At 40.9% G+C, this 13,797-nt stretch overlaps 1 protein-coding gene across 2 annotated transcripts in view; it reads left to right on the top strand.

The window, feature by feature from the left end:
* GPATCH2L (G patch domain containing 2-like) overlaps positions 1-13,797 on the top strand; it is a 30,331-nt gene that overhangs the window by 16,062 nt on the left and 472 nt on the right. For both annotated transcript variants that reach the window (XM_009077857.1, XM_009077858.1), the window contains exon 8: positions 8,940-9,031. In XM_009077857.1, the coding sequence (XP_009076105.1) occupies positions 8,940-9,031 (92 nt within the window). The remainder of the gene's footprint in view (positions 1-8,939; positions 9,032-13,797) is intronic.

Below are 13,797 nucleotides of genomic sequence, written 5' to 3'. Positions count from 1 at the left end.
TCCCTATGCAAGTAGACAAAGCCTTGCTTTGGACACAGTCCTACTTATGTGCTTGTACGAGGGACCAAATCTGAAAGAAACGTCTGGACTTTGAGCTTCATGGCTTTCTTTCCCTTGTTAATTAGCAAATAGAGCATGAAAAATGTACTAAGGTTGTATGTGTCTGAACGGAAGCTTGGCACCCACCCAGCAAAGCCTCTCCTCCCACTGGCTTCTGCAGGGAATTTTGTGATGTCGCACCATGACCTCATGCTGCTGTAGCCAGCATGCTAAAGCTGGAAAGGGGGAGAGAGGAAGAAATCAGCTCTTAAATGTTCAACTAGATGAGAATAAAAAGAATTCAGACGGTTGTGCATCAACAAATTGTTTCCTTTCTGTGCTGTTGCCCCACTTGGAGGATATTTTCTGCCTGTGAAGCAAGGAGGTTGATTGGTGTCTCCATTTACAGCTAGGATAACCTTTCTTGTGCCATGTTTTACTTGGCGCTCTGTAGAAGTTTGTCTTCCAGAAAGGAGAGATGGACTGTTCTTGTTTGCAAATTCAAACAGGGCAAAATCTCTACCTTTATGATGGTCACTGAAGGCCTTTTCCAAAGTCAGTCCCTTTCCAAGGGATTTCGAAACCTGGAGGGATCGTGTTTGTGTGGTTTTGCTGAGTGTGTAGTCTAGTTAACCAATTAATGTGTTTGGTACCCTCTTCTAATGCAGAGGTGACTGGTGTCCTGACAAACAGAATCACCAATGAATTGTTACTGAATTGACAGAGAAATTGTACCATTCCAGAGGCAGCTGTGTATTTAAATGCCTGTAATTTGAGCAAGTAGTTCCTGTTTCAGTGTGAAATGTGCTCAAGAACCTTTATAGGAGAAAGAAACATGAAAATAATGAATGTTTTTTTGTGGCAAGGGTTGTGCTCTGGTGCAAGGTGCTTGCTTTATGTAAAGTTGCTGCTAAGGGCACAGAAGGAAAGGGTTCCTTCACAGAAACATTTTCTTGACAGTAGTTGTTCTTTAGGTGCTTTATGTACCAAGGCTACTAGTTAGTCCATTTTCTTACAGGAGGTTCAGGTGATCTCTAAGTTATGTTTAGCCATTGCCCCAGTTAACATCTTCCTCTTTTGCCATGGATGGAGTCAATTTCAGTAGTTCGTGCTTTAGGAAGTCCCTAACAGCTTGTACCTCAACCTGGAGAAACTCTACTCAGAAATTTGCCATAAGGGAAGCCAATCCCCTGAAATAATATGAAATGTATTAGAGAAGAAATTGTCTTGGTGTTTTGAACATCCAGTTTCTCCAACCTGATGCTCACTGTGCCATGCAAAACTACCTCTCTCTGTTTAGCTTCTGCTGTCATGGAGTGTGTCCAGTCAAGTCTAGTTACCAGGTGGAGCCTTTTTTCTGCCATGGAAATGTTTTCTTTGTCTCAGTGGTGGCTTTTGGTGCAGTTCGTCTGGAAGACTGGTAACCCAGTGCTTTGTTTAAGCAGAGCTGAAGGCCAGAATACTGAGCGCGGTTGGGGGTGTTCAAGAAAGGCTTGTCAGTGTCAAGGAGGAGGTTCTACGTGGAGGGTTCCTTGGGAAGTCTTATTTGAAAGGCTGTATAAATTGTACACTACCAAGATTACCTTTCTTGATTTATGTCTGTGATAAGAAGAGATTTCATTCAAAGTGTATGCACAGCACTGGGAATTTCACACCCATCATTAGAAGCAGTTTTGTGTGTGTGGTGACTGTTATCATTAGTGGTATAATTTTATTTTGTGAAGCAGGGAGAGTTTCCTGCTTTCTTGCAGTCCTCCCAAGGGATGGCTGGTGTATTAATTTGCTGTATTGCCTCCTGGCTGTTCCCAGACTGTTTTTCCTCTTCATCATGGAATTTTTAATGGCCCTGCTGCCTCTCGGGAGGCATGCAAGGAAGAGTACCTCGGGGATCTCTTCCTTTTTTCACATGCGTATAATTACTCTCCTTTAAGAGCACAAAGCGTTTGCTAATCATGTCTTGTCTGTTAAGGTTTTGACTTCACGATACAGGCTGTTAAAAGCAAGCAAGTAGAGACTTGCATGGACAGCTCAAGTGATCCTTTCCCTCTTTCCCCTCTGCCCATTTGCCTCTCTGGGAGAAAGAGTGGTGTGAACAGAATTTTCTTCTCAAACTCCTACTTAAGATGATTTTGTATAGGTTGAACATATTATTAGATTTTGATTATTCAGTGGTTCTGTTGGTGGGAATATGTTATAGGTTGTTGGTTGATGGAATGTTATTCCCTCGAGGCAAGGTAAGAATTTCAGAAGGGCCTAGAACCAATGTTCCCTTCAATTTGAGTTTGAATGGCAGGTAGAATAAGATAAGGTGGTAGAAAATGAATTGTCCCTAATGCCATTTATTATTTGTCTAGCCCTGAAAATAGGATTATGGGTGAAAAATGCAATTAAATGTTCCCACTGAAGGTCACAGGAAAAGTGGACCTCAGATAGCAGGTAGATGTTGAAGGTGGAGATTTGAAGAACTGTATTAGAGAGACTTTTGAACAGTACAGATAAAGAAGATTGCTTTGCATGCACTCTAAGTTAATATTACCTGTAAACCTAGAGTTTAATTTGCTTTAGAAGCAAATCTCTCATCTGGCCTGGAACACAGGCTAAAGATGCAGAGGTGGGAATGATCATCTCCTTGTAAACTGCCAGTTGTTCTGTACCCTAGGTTTGGGGGTGCTGTTAATTTGAACAGTCTTGAAAGTCTCAAACTCTAGTTCCAGCTCTAGAAATATGCTTGTGAAGGTAAATCTTGTGCTGTCACTTCTGTATCTGTGCAGAGATCCTGATATTTCTCCATCCTACCCAAGCATGTGCAAATACAGGGATAGCCTACAATGTCAAGCCTTTTCTGAGCCAGCTGAAGGAGTGAATGGATGTTCACAATTTCATACTTTCCCACTCGACCAGGACGATAATTGAGTTCGTTCCATGTGTCCTGTCTGCACATCTTTATCTTCCTGGGATATGCTTTATGTAAAAATGTCTACTGTCAAGTGCTTTTTCCATTTAGCTGGAGCACTGTCATGCCTTCCTTTGCTAAAGTCTGGCTAATATTCCAGTTGGGAATATAACTGAATTCTTCTGATAGGCATGCAACCTAGTGTCACATGCAGTTGTCTGAGGCCTAATGCTCCCATTTTTGGTGCATCCTAATTCTCTGGAGTGAAAAATAAAATCCCCTTGGCTTCAGAATATTTTTTTACTTGCTATTTCTTTGCCTGTAAAGCATGTTGCCATTATCAAATCTGTGTACTCAGCAGGTCTGGCAAATATCAGGACTCTTTGTGGCACAGATACTGTGATTAAGTATGACAGTAGAGAATATAATATATGGGATCGCATCATCTCTGCTTAGAATGCTTACATGGAAAACAAGACAAAAATGTGTTCACTTGCATTTGCCACACACAGACTTTTAGGAATGGAATTGCCGTGTCATTAGAATGCTTACTTGGGGAACAGACTGCTGCTGTTGAAGATCTATAAGATAAGTTAAGATCGGGTAAGTTAAGAAGTTAGTGATTTTGGAACCTGAAAATGTGCTCTAGAAGCTCTCCCATGAGGCTCTGCAGGGCATAGGAGACTGCTGTGCACAGGAATTATCTACAGTGTGATGTGACTACAAGAACCACATGCATGCATGGGACCTTTGCGTGCAGATAGGATGAGCAACTTTTATTGGTTTACACATGTTATGTGCAGATCAGACTTTGGTGCCCAGCTGGCTCTGTAGTCAAAGAGGAGGAATAATTCTGCTTTTACTGTTAGTTTTGTGAAGGCACCATCAACAGCCTCAGGTAACACCTCAGGGTTTAGAGGAAGAGCCTTTCATTTGGCTTGTGTGTGCTGGGAATATAGCATCGTGACAGCAACAGCTGGGTGGTGTGGAGTTTTAGCAGCAGTATCCTTATTGGAAGGCAGTCTCTGTTAGCATTCACTTTAACGTGATGATAATAATGTCCCTTGTTTGTGTGATAGTGGACTAATGACTGCCTCTCACTTTCACTGCATAATCCAGTCAAGCTGGATGATGGGAGATTACTGCAAGAGACATACACCCACAGGTGTGCAATGTGCCTCCTGCCTCCAAGAAGGCCACAGACTGTCATATTTAGTTCTCTAGGACCGTTTCAGAATTCTTTGTTGTGATGCTGAGGTTTTTACCCTGGAGTTTAAGAGAATAGACATTGTGCTACAATTTATACTTCACGGATAGTGAAGGTTTCAGGAGCCTGATGCTGTTCAGTAAGGATCTTGTTGAGCTGGTGTCTGCTTGTGCTCTGTATTGCCTCCTACAGATTGTATTACCAGTCCTAATTTTCTGATGAAACCCTGTGGTAGATGTAAAATACTGGCAAAATCAAGTGCATGGTCACCTTGAACTGTAGAAGTGAGATAGGAGTCCTGTGTATGCAATTACAGGTAATTAAAAAATACATAAATATAGTCACAGAATAAATACGTGGAAAAGAAAAAAAAAGAAGCATTACTTCAGACACATTAGAGACTACCATGAATTTCAACTTTCTGTATAACAAAGCCTGTTTTTTCTCCAGCATGGCCTCCATGCAGAATCAGGTACCATAAGTACTCTGTGAAGAACAGGAGGCTAGCTTGTGATTACAAAAAATATTGTCACTGTCAGAAAGGCACTACAGACTTTCATATAAAGCCATTTTCTCTATACATATGTAATTTTTTATTCACTTACTCCTGGCAGTGAGGGACTGCAGTGTGAGTTGAATATTTTGTAGCCGTCAACATAGCCACATTTTGGATCCTACTTTGTCGCTCCAGGTGTGTTCTTTTTGTCTTCCTGGGTTAGAATTTCAGTCTTCTCTAGGCTGTAAACTAGATTTTCACATTAGTCTCTGGTCACCAGCTGTGACTAAGCACTGCAACTTTTGTTCATATGATCACCCCAGCATAGTCAAAAAGAAACCAGGGAGTTATTTTCTTATTTTTGTTTGCACAACATTGAAGAAGGTATGGAAGGGAAGCATAGGAGAAGAGATTGAAAGGACAGAGTAAGTACTAAATAGTTTCTCAGTTTAGGCCTCTTTCATTCCACAAAGCTTGGTGCCTCTAACTTCTTCACAGAGGACATTGTGACAATGCACAAATGTGCGTTTTCTGTCAGCCTTTCCTTTCAGCCCTGTTCTGTTCTACTTCAGAGTAATTTTTAACTGTTCAGAAGAGCTGCTAAAATTCAGTTTTGGAAGAAGAGCTAATTTGTCATTGCAACTTGTCAGTGAGATTTTTGCATTTTTTAGTTCAGCCTGTTCTCTGCAGTGTTGGGTGCTGCGAGTACCCATGACTTGACTTTGCTGCTTGTGGTGTTTGTACTAGTCTCCTGTTAAACTGGGATTCACTAATTCTGTTATTTTACTGATACAGCAACTATATGCAAGCTAATGATTAGAAGTTTAGGCTGAAAAGTGTGATTTCTACCAAAAAATGTGCATATTTCATAAATGTCCATGTCTTAATGAGGACTATCATCCCTGTGTGCAGTGTTTTGCTCTTCTCTCTCCCAAGTCACTTACCACCTGGAGATTCCCTATATGCAGATTTATGGTGCCTGTAAAGTGCACCAGCCACTTGAAACTGACACTTTTACCACCGGGTCAGTCAGAGCCAGTGAGTAATCAATAGGTTCCTGATTTACTAACTGAAGTGTGGGTGATCAATAAGGGATAAACCTGAATGAAATACATGTTACAGAGACAATTTATGACCTCTGAGCCTTTGTGTGTTAGAGGCAGGGATACTAGATGCAGCATCCTTGCTAGCAGTCTCCAGCTGGAGTATGATTTGCCTTTCACTACAAGAAGGGATTTTGAGATTCTCACACTCTGTTTTCTTTTTTCTTTTTTTTTTTTAACCCCTTGTGTAATTATCAGGTAAGAATAGATGTAGATTGAGCATGGGGCTGATAGCTAGGAGCTCTTATTCAAAATCTAGCTGTAACATTTGTGAACTGAGAAAACTTGGATAAAGTCTCTTGAAGATGATGGTGCATACTTCTTTCTTAGTCTGTAGTGATTCTCCACCAAGGATCAGCTGGCTAATGTTGGTGTATGTTCATAAAATTAAACAGGGAACGTTGTTATTTTTGTTGTTGGTATTGTTATTATTATTTACAATTAGATTATTATGTACAATTATGTAGCCATCTAGTTAGTAAACTAATAATGTGTCACTGATGCAAAATAAAATCCTGAATCTTTTCCTCGGGCTATGCGTGCCTAGATGGTTTGGAATACATAGTACAGCTCTGCTGAAATACTATATAGCCACTATCATAGATACAAAAGCAGTTTTTAGATTATGCAAAGGCACTTGAAGGTTAGTCACTTACGAGTCACTTACGTGTACAAACACGAGATTTGAATGTGCAGTGTATAGGTGTGCTGGTATTTTTGAAAGCATTTCTCAGAATCATTTAGATTGGAAAAGACCTCCAAGATCAAGTCTAACCTTCGGCTGATCACCACCTGTCAAATAGACCATGTCACTAAGTGCCAACGTCCTTCGTTTCCTGAACACCTCTAGGGATGGTGACTCCACCACCTGCCTGAGTGATCCGTTCCAATGTTTAACAAACATTTCCTTGAAGAAATTCCTCTTGATGTCCAGTCTGAACCTCCCCTGGCACAGCTTGGGGCTATGTCCTCTTGTTGTGTTGCTAGTTCCCTGGGAGAAGAGATTAATCCCCGCCCGGCTACAACCTCCTTTTAGGTAGTTGTAGAGAGTGATAAGGTCACCCCTGAGTCTCCTTTTCTCCAGGCTAAACAACCCCAACTCCCTCAGCTGCTCCTCATAGGACATCCCCTATAGACCTTTCACCAGCTCCGTTGCCCTTCTCTGGGCACACTCCACACCAAAATGCCTTTCCTGAACTGAGGGGCCCAGAACTGGACACAGTACTCGAGGCGTGGCCACAGCAGTGCTGAGTACAGAGGGACAGTCACTTCCCTGGCCCTGCTAGCCACACTGTTCTTGATACAGGCCAGGATGCTATTGGCCTTCTTGGCCACCTGAGCACACTGCTGACTCATGTTCAGCAGCTGTCAACCAGCTCCTTTTCTGCTCGGCAGCATTCCAGCCACTCTGCCCCCAGCCTGTAGCACTGTATGGGGTTGTTGTGACCCAGGTGCAGGACCAGCAGTTGGCCTTGTTGAACCTCATGCCATTGGCCTTGACCCATCAATCCAGCCTGTCCAGATCCCTCTGCAGAGCCTTCCTACCCTCCAGCAGATTGACACTCCCACTCAACTTGGTGTCATCTGTGAATTTACTGAGAGTACACTCAATCCCCTTAGGAGACTTCTTTGTCTGGTTATATTAATATGCGTTCCCAGATATGAAAAATTTGCTGTCAGTGAAACTTAGCGCAATTTAAAAATTTTCAAAACTGTTCCTTACTGTCAAATATAGAGGACAGATCTTGTAGACTTCTTGTAGAACTTTTGAATTTGGTTGAGAAGACGGAGCAGTAGGTATTTCTCCTATTATGAGGTTGTGTGTTTGTTACAGGTAAGTAGGTAGACCCAGGAGCATTCAAACAATGTATAGACTGGAATGGTATAGGAGTTTTATTTGTGCTCCCTACACTGTTTGGTATAGATATAACAGTACACTTTGGTTTTGCAGAAAGGGAGCATCTAAAATTATAGTTATTCAAAATATGCTGGTTCGTTTGGGTTTTTTAAAATAGATTTTGGCATGGAAGTAAAAACTCATGAACTTTCCCTTTTGTTATCTGTAAAAGATTTCAGGATTTGATAACAAGTGTTTGTTAAACTTTTAGAATTTTCTTTTAAAAATTAAAACAATAAGCTTTAAAGATGCAGAAGCTTTTCATCACTTAATCATCAAAACTTACATGGTTCCAACTATTAAACCATGTAAGCACATCACAATCTTTAACAGGTTTTATTTGCACTGTAGTTCTGCATTTTGCACATCAGATCTGATGCTGAGAGTGACCAAGGAACTTGCCAAAGCAACTCTATCATCTTGGACAAATCAAGGATTTGAACCCAGTGTCATTGCTAAATTATGTATTTCTATTCATTATGGATTGTATTTGAGAAAGTTCTCTGGTCTGCTGACAAGACTGTTGTTCTGAATTAAACTTCTCTGCTTCCTACATCTAGAACTTGGAGGAGTTCTCAGTTCAAGTCTGTTCCAACAATGCAGGTTTCTTCTTAACTAGCAAATAATTAAACTGAAATGGTCATCAGTAGGCTTCAGACTTAACAGTTGATATGAATGCCATAGATTATGCCTTTCAGCCAGTCTGAAGGTGCACCAAGGCTGCGTTACCATAGCTGTGTTCACAGCACTTTGATGAGGAAAAAATAATTTTGAAAACACATGAGACGGTTTTGCATTCCTAACTTTATGAACTTACTACTGTAGTAGAAACAATATGCACGGACATTTGGCAGTATAGGTCCATTCTCAGGTGACTCTAGAGTACTAAATAGACTGCAAAATAATTTCTGAATAAGGGAGCAAATACCACAGGATTTATTTAAAGAGCAGCCTTGCAGACATTTGTTATATTTGTGTAGAAGTAAGGTAGGACACGTGTTGTATCACTGCTTGATCACATTGTTACGTATGCAAGGACTTAGTTTAAAGTTAATACAAAACCAGATCCTTTAAAGGCTAAGAAATAAATATTCTGAGCAGTTTACATGTGTAAGCGCTAAAAAGAAGTGGAAGCATAATGGTATATTAACGAAGAATGTGAGCAAAACTTCCCTGAGAAGCTTTTGATTTGTTCTGCTTACTAGTTAAGAAGCTGATAGGAAAGTGGGAGTTGGAGGTGACTGGTCAGTCTTACAGAAATGTGATATTGGAACAGAATTTAATTTGTTTTAACTTCTCCATAGACAAACAAATGTACACCTGGGACCACCATGTTCAAGGGACATCAAGAGGAAACGAAAGCCAGCTGCAGCCTCCATGTCTAGCCCAACATCAGGTAACCTGCCAGCATTTCTGAAGTCATGTCCCTCTTGAGCCAAGTGCCATAGGCAAAAGTAGTGTTACCTTGGTTTGAAACTAATGAAGCATGTGAGAGAGCATTTCATGTGTTTTTGTTTAGTGTCAAAAGCTGCCTACTGAACAAATTTTTGACAATGCAGCCATGGTAGCTTAATACAATTTGCAGTGCTTCACTGTACAATGGAGAGTAATCTGTTTCTTCATAAGGTGTTATTTCCACTGTCCTGAATTATGCAGTCCATGGCAATAGAGACCTGATCAGTATACACAGTGTGTTCCTTCATTGTTGGGCTGGTGTTAGCTGGTGGCTCTGATGCCCTTTTTCAGGGTCTTTATAGACACTTTCACAGGAGCAAAAATCTGGTAATTGTTCTGTCATCACTGGGTGAGACCACCTGTTCCCTGGGGGTTGTCTTACTCTTATGGATGAAAATAGTGACTTTTTTCTGTTTCTTGCTCTGGGGATGTAGTGATTAAAATGCCACTCTATTTTCATGTGGCATATTTCTGGAAAGTGATTGATTACTCATCAGAACCTGGATAACTTTTAATCTGCAGAACACAGAGGGGTTTAGGATGCTTCTTTCTGGCCCCTCTCCTTACTCTATCTTGCTACTATCAAGTGACACATGTTCTTCCAAGTAGTTTATTAGAAAAGTATTCTTGTAATCCAATAACAAGGGAGTGGGTATGCTGATGGGAAAAATGGAGATGTGAACACTGTGGGTAAGGCCAAAGAACTTGATGATGAATAGGAGCAATGAAGTTTGGGTTCCTTGGACTGGTGGATAAACAGTAGAATAATGAAGTAGGGAAGAAAGTTGTGATTTCTCTCCAGGCCACAGATCTGGATTACAGACTGTCTGAAAGGTTCTGTATTAAAAATAAGAGAAAAGAACATTAATAATCTGTTGCTCAGTAGAAGTATCATCTGTTATTGACTATTTATTTAGGATATCCTTTCCTGGCTTTTGAATATCCATTTTGGGATATTCAGACTTCTGTAGTGAAAGGGTTAGTAAAATGTATCTGTAGCCACAGAATTTTAGCACTGGGATACTAGGTTTTCTTGGAATGAATGGTATTGTCTGACTGTCCCCTCTTACCTCTCCATTTATTTATCATTCAGAGTGTATTGTGTACTGCATTGCTGGTCACCTTCTATAAGGAGAGCTTCTGTTTCTATGTCTACATGTTTCAAAATACTGTGTAAATTGTACTTCCCTGACTAGGCAAATTGTATAGTGAATACTTTTTGAAGAGTTGATACTGCATTTGGAGTAGAACTTAGCGCTGGAAAATAGCACAGGGAGTTGGAAGGTTTTCTTTTTGTGGCTGTGAAAGAGAAAATTAGTTATGTATTACAAATTAAGGAAGGAGTGTAGTTACTGGAATATGGACAGCATGTTTGTGCTGATCATCAAGGGACAAATGCTGCAAGGTCTCTAATGGTCAAAAATGGTAAAGATCTCTTCCTGTTTAGGAATATCCCCAGCAAAGCTAAGGTTTGCTACTATACTGACTTGTGGAAAGAAACTTTTGTGATGGGGTAACTGAAACTGTGTCCTAGCTGACTTTCTACAGCAGACTCCCAATTCAGCTGGAGCACAACCTGGACATGCAACTTGGAAACTTCTGAAATCTGATATTTCTGTCAGAGGTGATCTGACTATGGAATTACTAATGCCTGAAAAATACCTAGTATTACTCTGCAATAATGTAGAATTAACTGAAGGCTCTTATGCTTGTTAGATACTGATGAGATAAATATAGATTTTTCTCCCTTGCCATGCATTTACTTGCCCCTACATAAATGCTTTATACTGGGGTTCATCTGTACCTGAGGAATCATGGCAGCCTGATTTTGTCGCTATGACGGCTTTTTATGTTTGTGGTGTTTTACTTTTTCTGCAAAAGGTGAAGCACAAGTGAATCAGAACACAGGCCCACGGTTGTCACTGCAGGTACAGACAGGGCTGGGTTTCTTCACCTTTAAATCGCTCCTTAGCTGAGTCCAACTGCTCTCGTCTCACTTGTTGACCAGGTCCTGCTTCAGTGATCTCCTGTTTTGCAACCTGAGTGCCCCGTGGAGGTGAAGGACACAGCCTGAGCTGGCTTCATCAGTCAGCAGAACAAATGGGCTTGCTCTGCCGAACATCGGGCCATCTCGGATTCCACCTCTTTTATAGAGATGAGTGATGAAGAGGGGCTCGTTCCGCTTTGCCGCTGTATTAATACACATCAGGGGCCAGCTCCCGGCACTAAATCACGCTAGTGCATACATCTGTTATCGGACTCCTCACCACTGTGATGAACAAGACTGCAGATAGAGGCTTCCTCGTGTCATTCTTTATAGGATTTTCCTAAAAGAATAAATAGCTCAAATCTCTGCCAACACTATCCCCTGTCATTGTGATGAATTTAGCTTCTTTCTTAAACATGCAGCTACAAATCTTCCCCTGTCGCCTCACCCCGCCACCATCCACAGAAAGTTTTGAGCTGAATTTGGCTGAAATCAGAAGATGCTATTAAAAGGCATATGAGATGTGGATGCTGTTTCCCTTCTAACTGCAGGAATGAGAGAAGGGAGCTAGAGGTAATGTTTATCTGAGAGCCAAGCAAACTTAAGTTTATTCCGTGTCTTCTCATGTACTTTCATGAACGCGAGTATATATGGGTTCTGGTAAAGCATATTTAGCCAGATACCCTTACATGGACTTCAGAAAACACGTATTACTGTAGGAGAAGTGCCTTAGGTCTCTATTGTATTGTTATAGCATTAAACTTCAGGTATTAATCCTGCTCTTTGAGGCTAACTGGCCTAAATACCACAACTGAGATAGCTGTTGAGAGCAACAAGAAGTGGGTAGAAAATTCAGAATTAATTTGCACTTCGGGAAGTGACTGTTACCAACATTAAGTTGGGGAAACTTATGCAAATGTTTAGAGAGATTGAAAATTAAAGTTAGCACTTTCCACCCTATGCAGTCGAACAGTGTGAGCCCTAAAGCATGAGGCTTTCACCACGTAGCACCCAACACCTGGCTGGTGGAGTTTGGCAGTAGAATGAGGAAACCTGGATGAAGTTAAGACTAGCTGTACTAGACTCCAATTCAGTGACCAACAGCCAGTGTCTAGGGTGGAAAAGAGTCTGTGGTTATAAAGGTCCTTTGACCTTTCAGTGATCTAAGACTTCCAAGGCATGGATAGCGTCCTCACATTTAGTTACTTTCCGTTGCAGTGAAAAAGATTTGAAATAGTGTCCCCAGTGGTACAGTAGAGCTTGTCTGAGAAACACTGCATAAAATGTTATTCTCATGGTAGTTATTCTCTGGATTGAAAGAGACCTGATGAAGACTGTAATGTCTGTCTTCAGTTTGTCAGAATAGGCCGCAGGTACAGAGAGTTGTGCAGTAAATGGTGATCAACTGTTGATCTTTACGCTGATGTTTTTAATGTTTATGTGGTCCAATCCTCTGTATATGTAGCAGTGCACATGGTAGCTGGCATCCTATTCAGCTATTACAGTGAGTCTGGGGTTAAAATCTGCATAAATAGATTTTTGTCTGCCTTGGCATGTGTTCACACTTAGCTTGTGTAAAACTAATAATTTCTAAAAGGTGCCAGTTAGCAGCCTGTGAAACTTTATCATGGAACAGCCTGATGAGTAGTAGCAATTGGGTGAAATTTCTCTCTGCTATTCCTTGCTAATCATTCACTCTTCATCATGGTGTGATGTTACCCAGCAGCAAGAAGTCTGTTTCAGTCTTTCTTGCTTTTTATGAGCAAAGCTGGAAAACCTGAGTGGGGAGGCTCTTAGCAAAGGGCCCATAGTGTAGTATTGGTGATATTAGTTTAAGGACTTTGACTTAAGTTGTTTGAGTTTTTTCTCATGCTTCATATGACCTTCAGATGGAGGAAGTTGATCGGCTCCATGTAAAATAATGCAATGTACTGTTATCAGCTGTGTTGTTGTGGCTGTATGGGAATGACTCGCTGTTTTGAATGTACAATGCATTGTTGGGGTTCCAGATCTACTGAGTGTGGAACCTCAAGCATTGAACCAACATTTTATTTAAACTTCAAAGCAATCAGTCCTCTAGTTGAGGCTTGTTATGGCTCTTTATGCTTCATCCAGTACAGAGGAGCAGCAGATGCAGCTTGTAATAAAAACACACAGCTATTTTCTGTTGTGAGACTACAATGAAGAAGAGATGTGTTTTGTACTGAAGCAATTACTTGTTCAAAAAGAATCTGTTTGCCCCAAAGACACCTATGGCAATTACTCTTCTTTATCCTGCCCTGTTCTGCTTGTGAGGATTGAGTGATCTAAGATACTGAGAATGGGAGTAAACTCTCATAGCTCTAGTTTTCTGACAATCCCTTTGGAAATTTGGGTGACTGTTGGGTTGAGCTATGGATCTGCAAATCTCTCTTGCTATTATAGTCTGTCCTATTTTGAAGCAGTGGTTGTGTTGAGAAAATGAGAATAGTTTTCAACCAGCTTTGCAAGTTGCTTCTTGTCATAATATGCTGATTTACCATGTTGGATATATGTGGAAGTTCATGGTGCTGTCTTTACTGGGTGAGGAGGGGAGGTATGTTTTCCTCTTTAAACGAGCTTTGCAACCTGAAGTCTGTCACCCCTTCAGAGACTTTGAACGTCTCAGATGCAGGGTCAATTGAGTCTTTGCAAAGAGTTGATGGTATCTTCAGCTGAGTGATTGAGTTGATTCAGTTTAA

Source organism: Acanthisitta chloris, unplaced genomic scaffold, assembly GCF_000695815.1.
Source record: "Acanthisitta chloris isolate BGI_N310 unplaced genomic scaffold, ASM69581v1 scaffold5937, whole genome shotgun sequence".
NCBI lineage: Eukaryota > Metazoa > Chordata > Aves > Passeriformes > Acanthisittidae > Acanthisitta > Acanthisitta chloris.
This window is presented reverse-complemented; position numbering and strand designations above follow the sequence as displayed.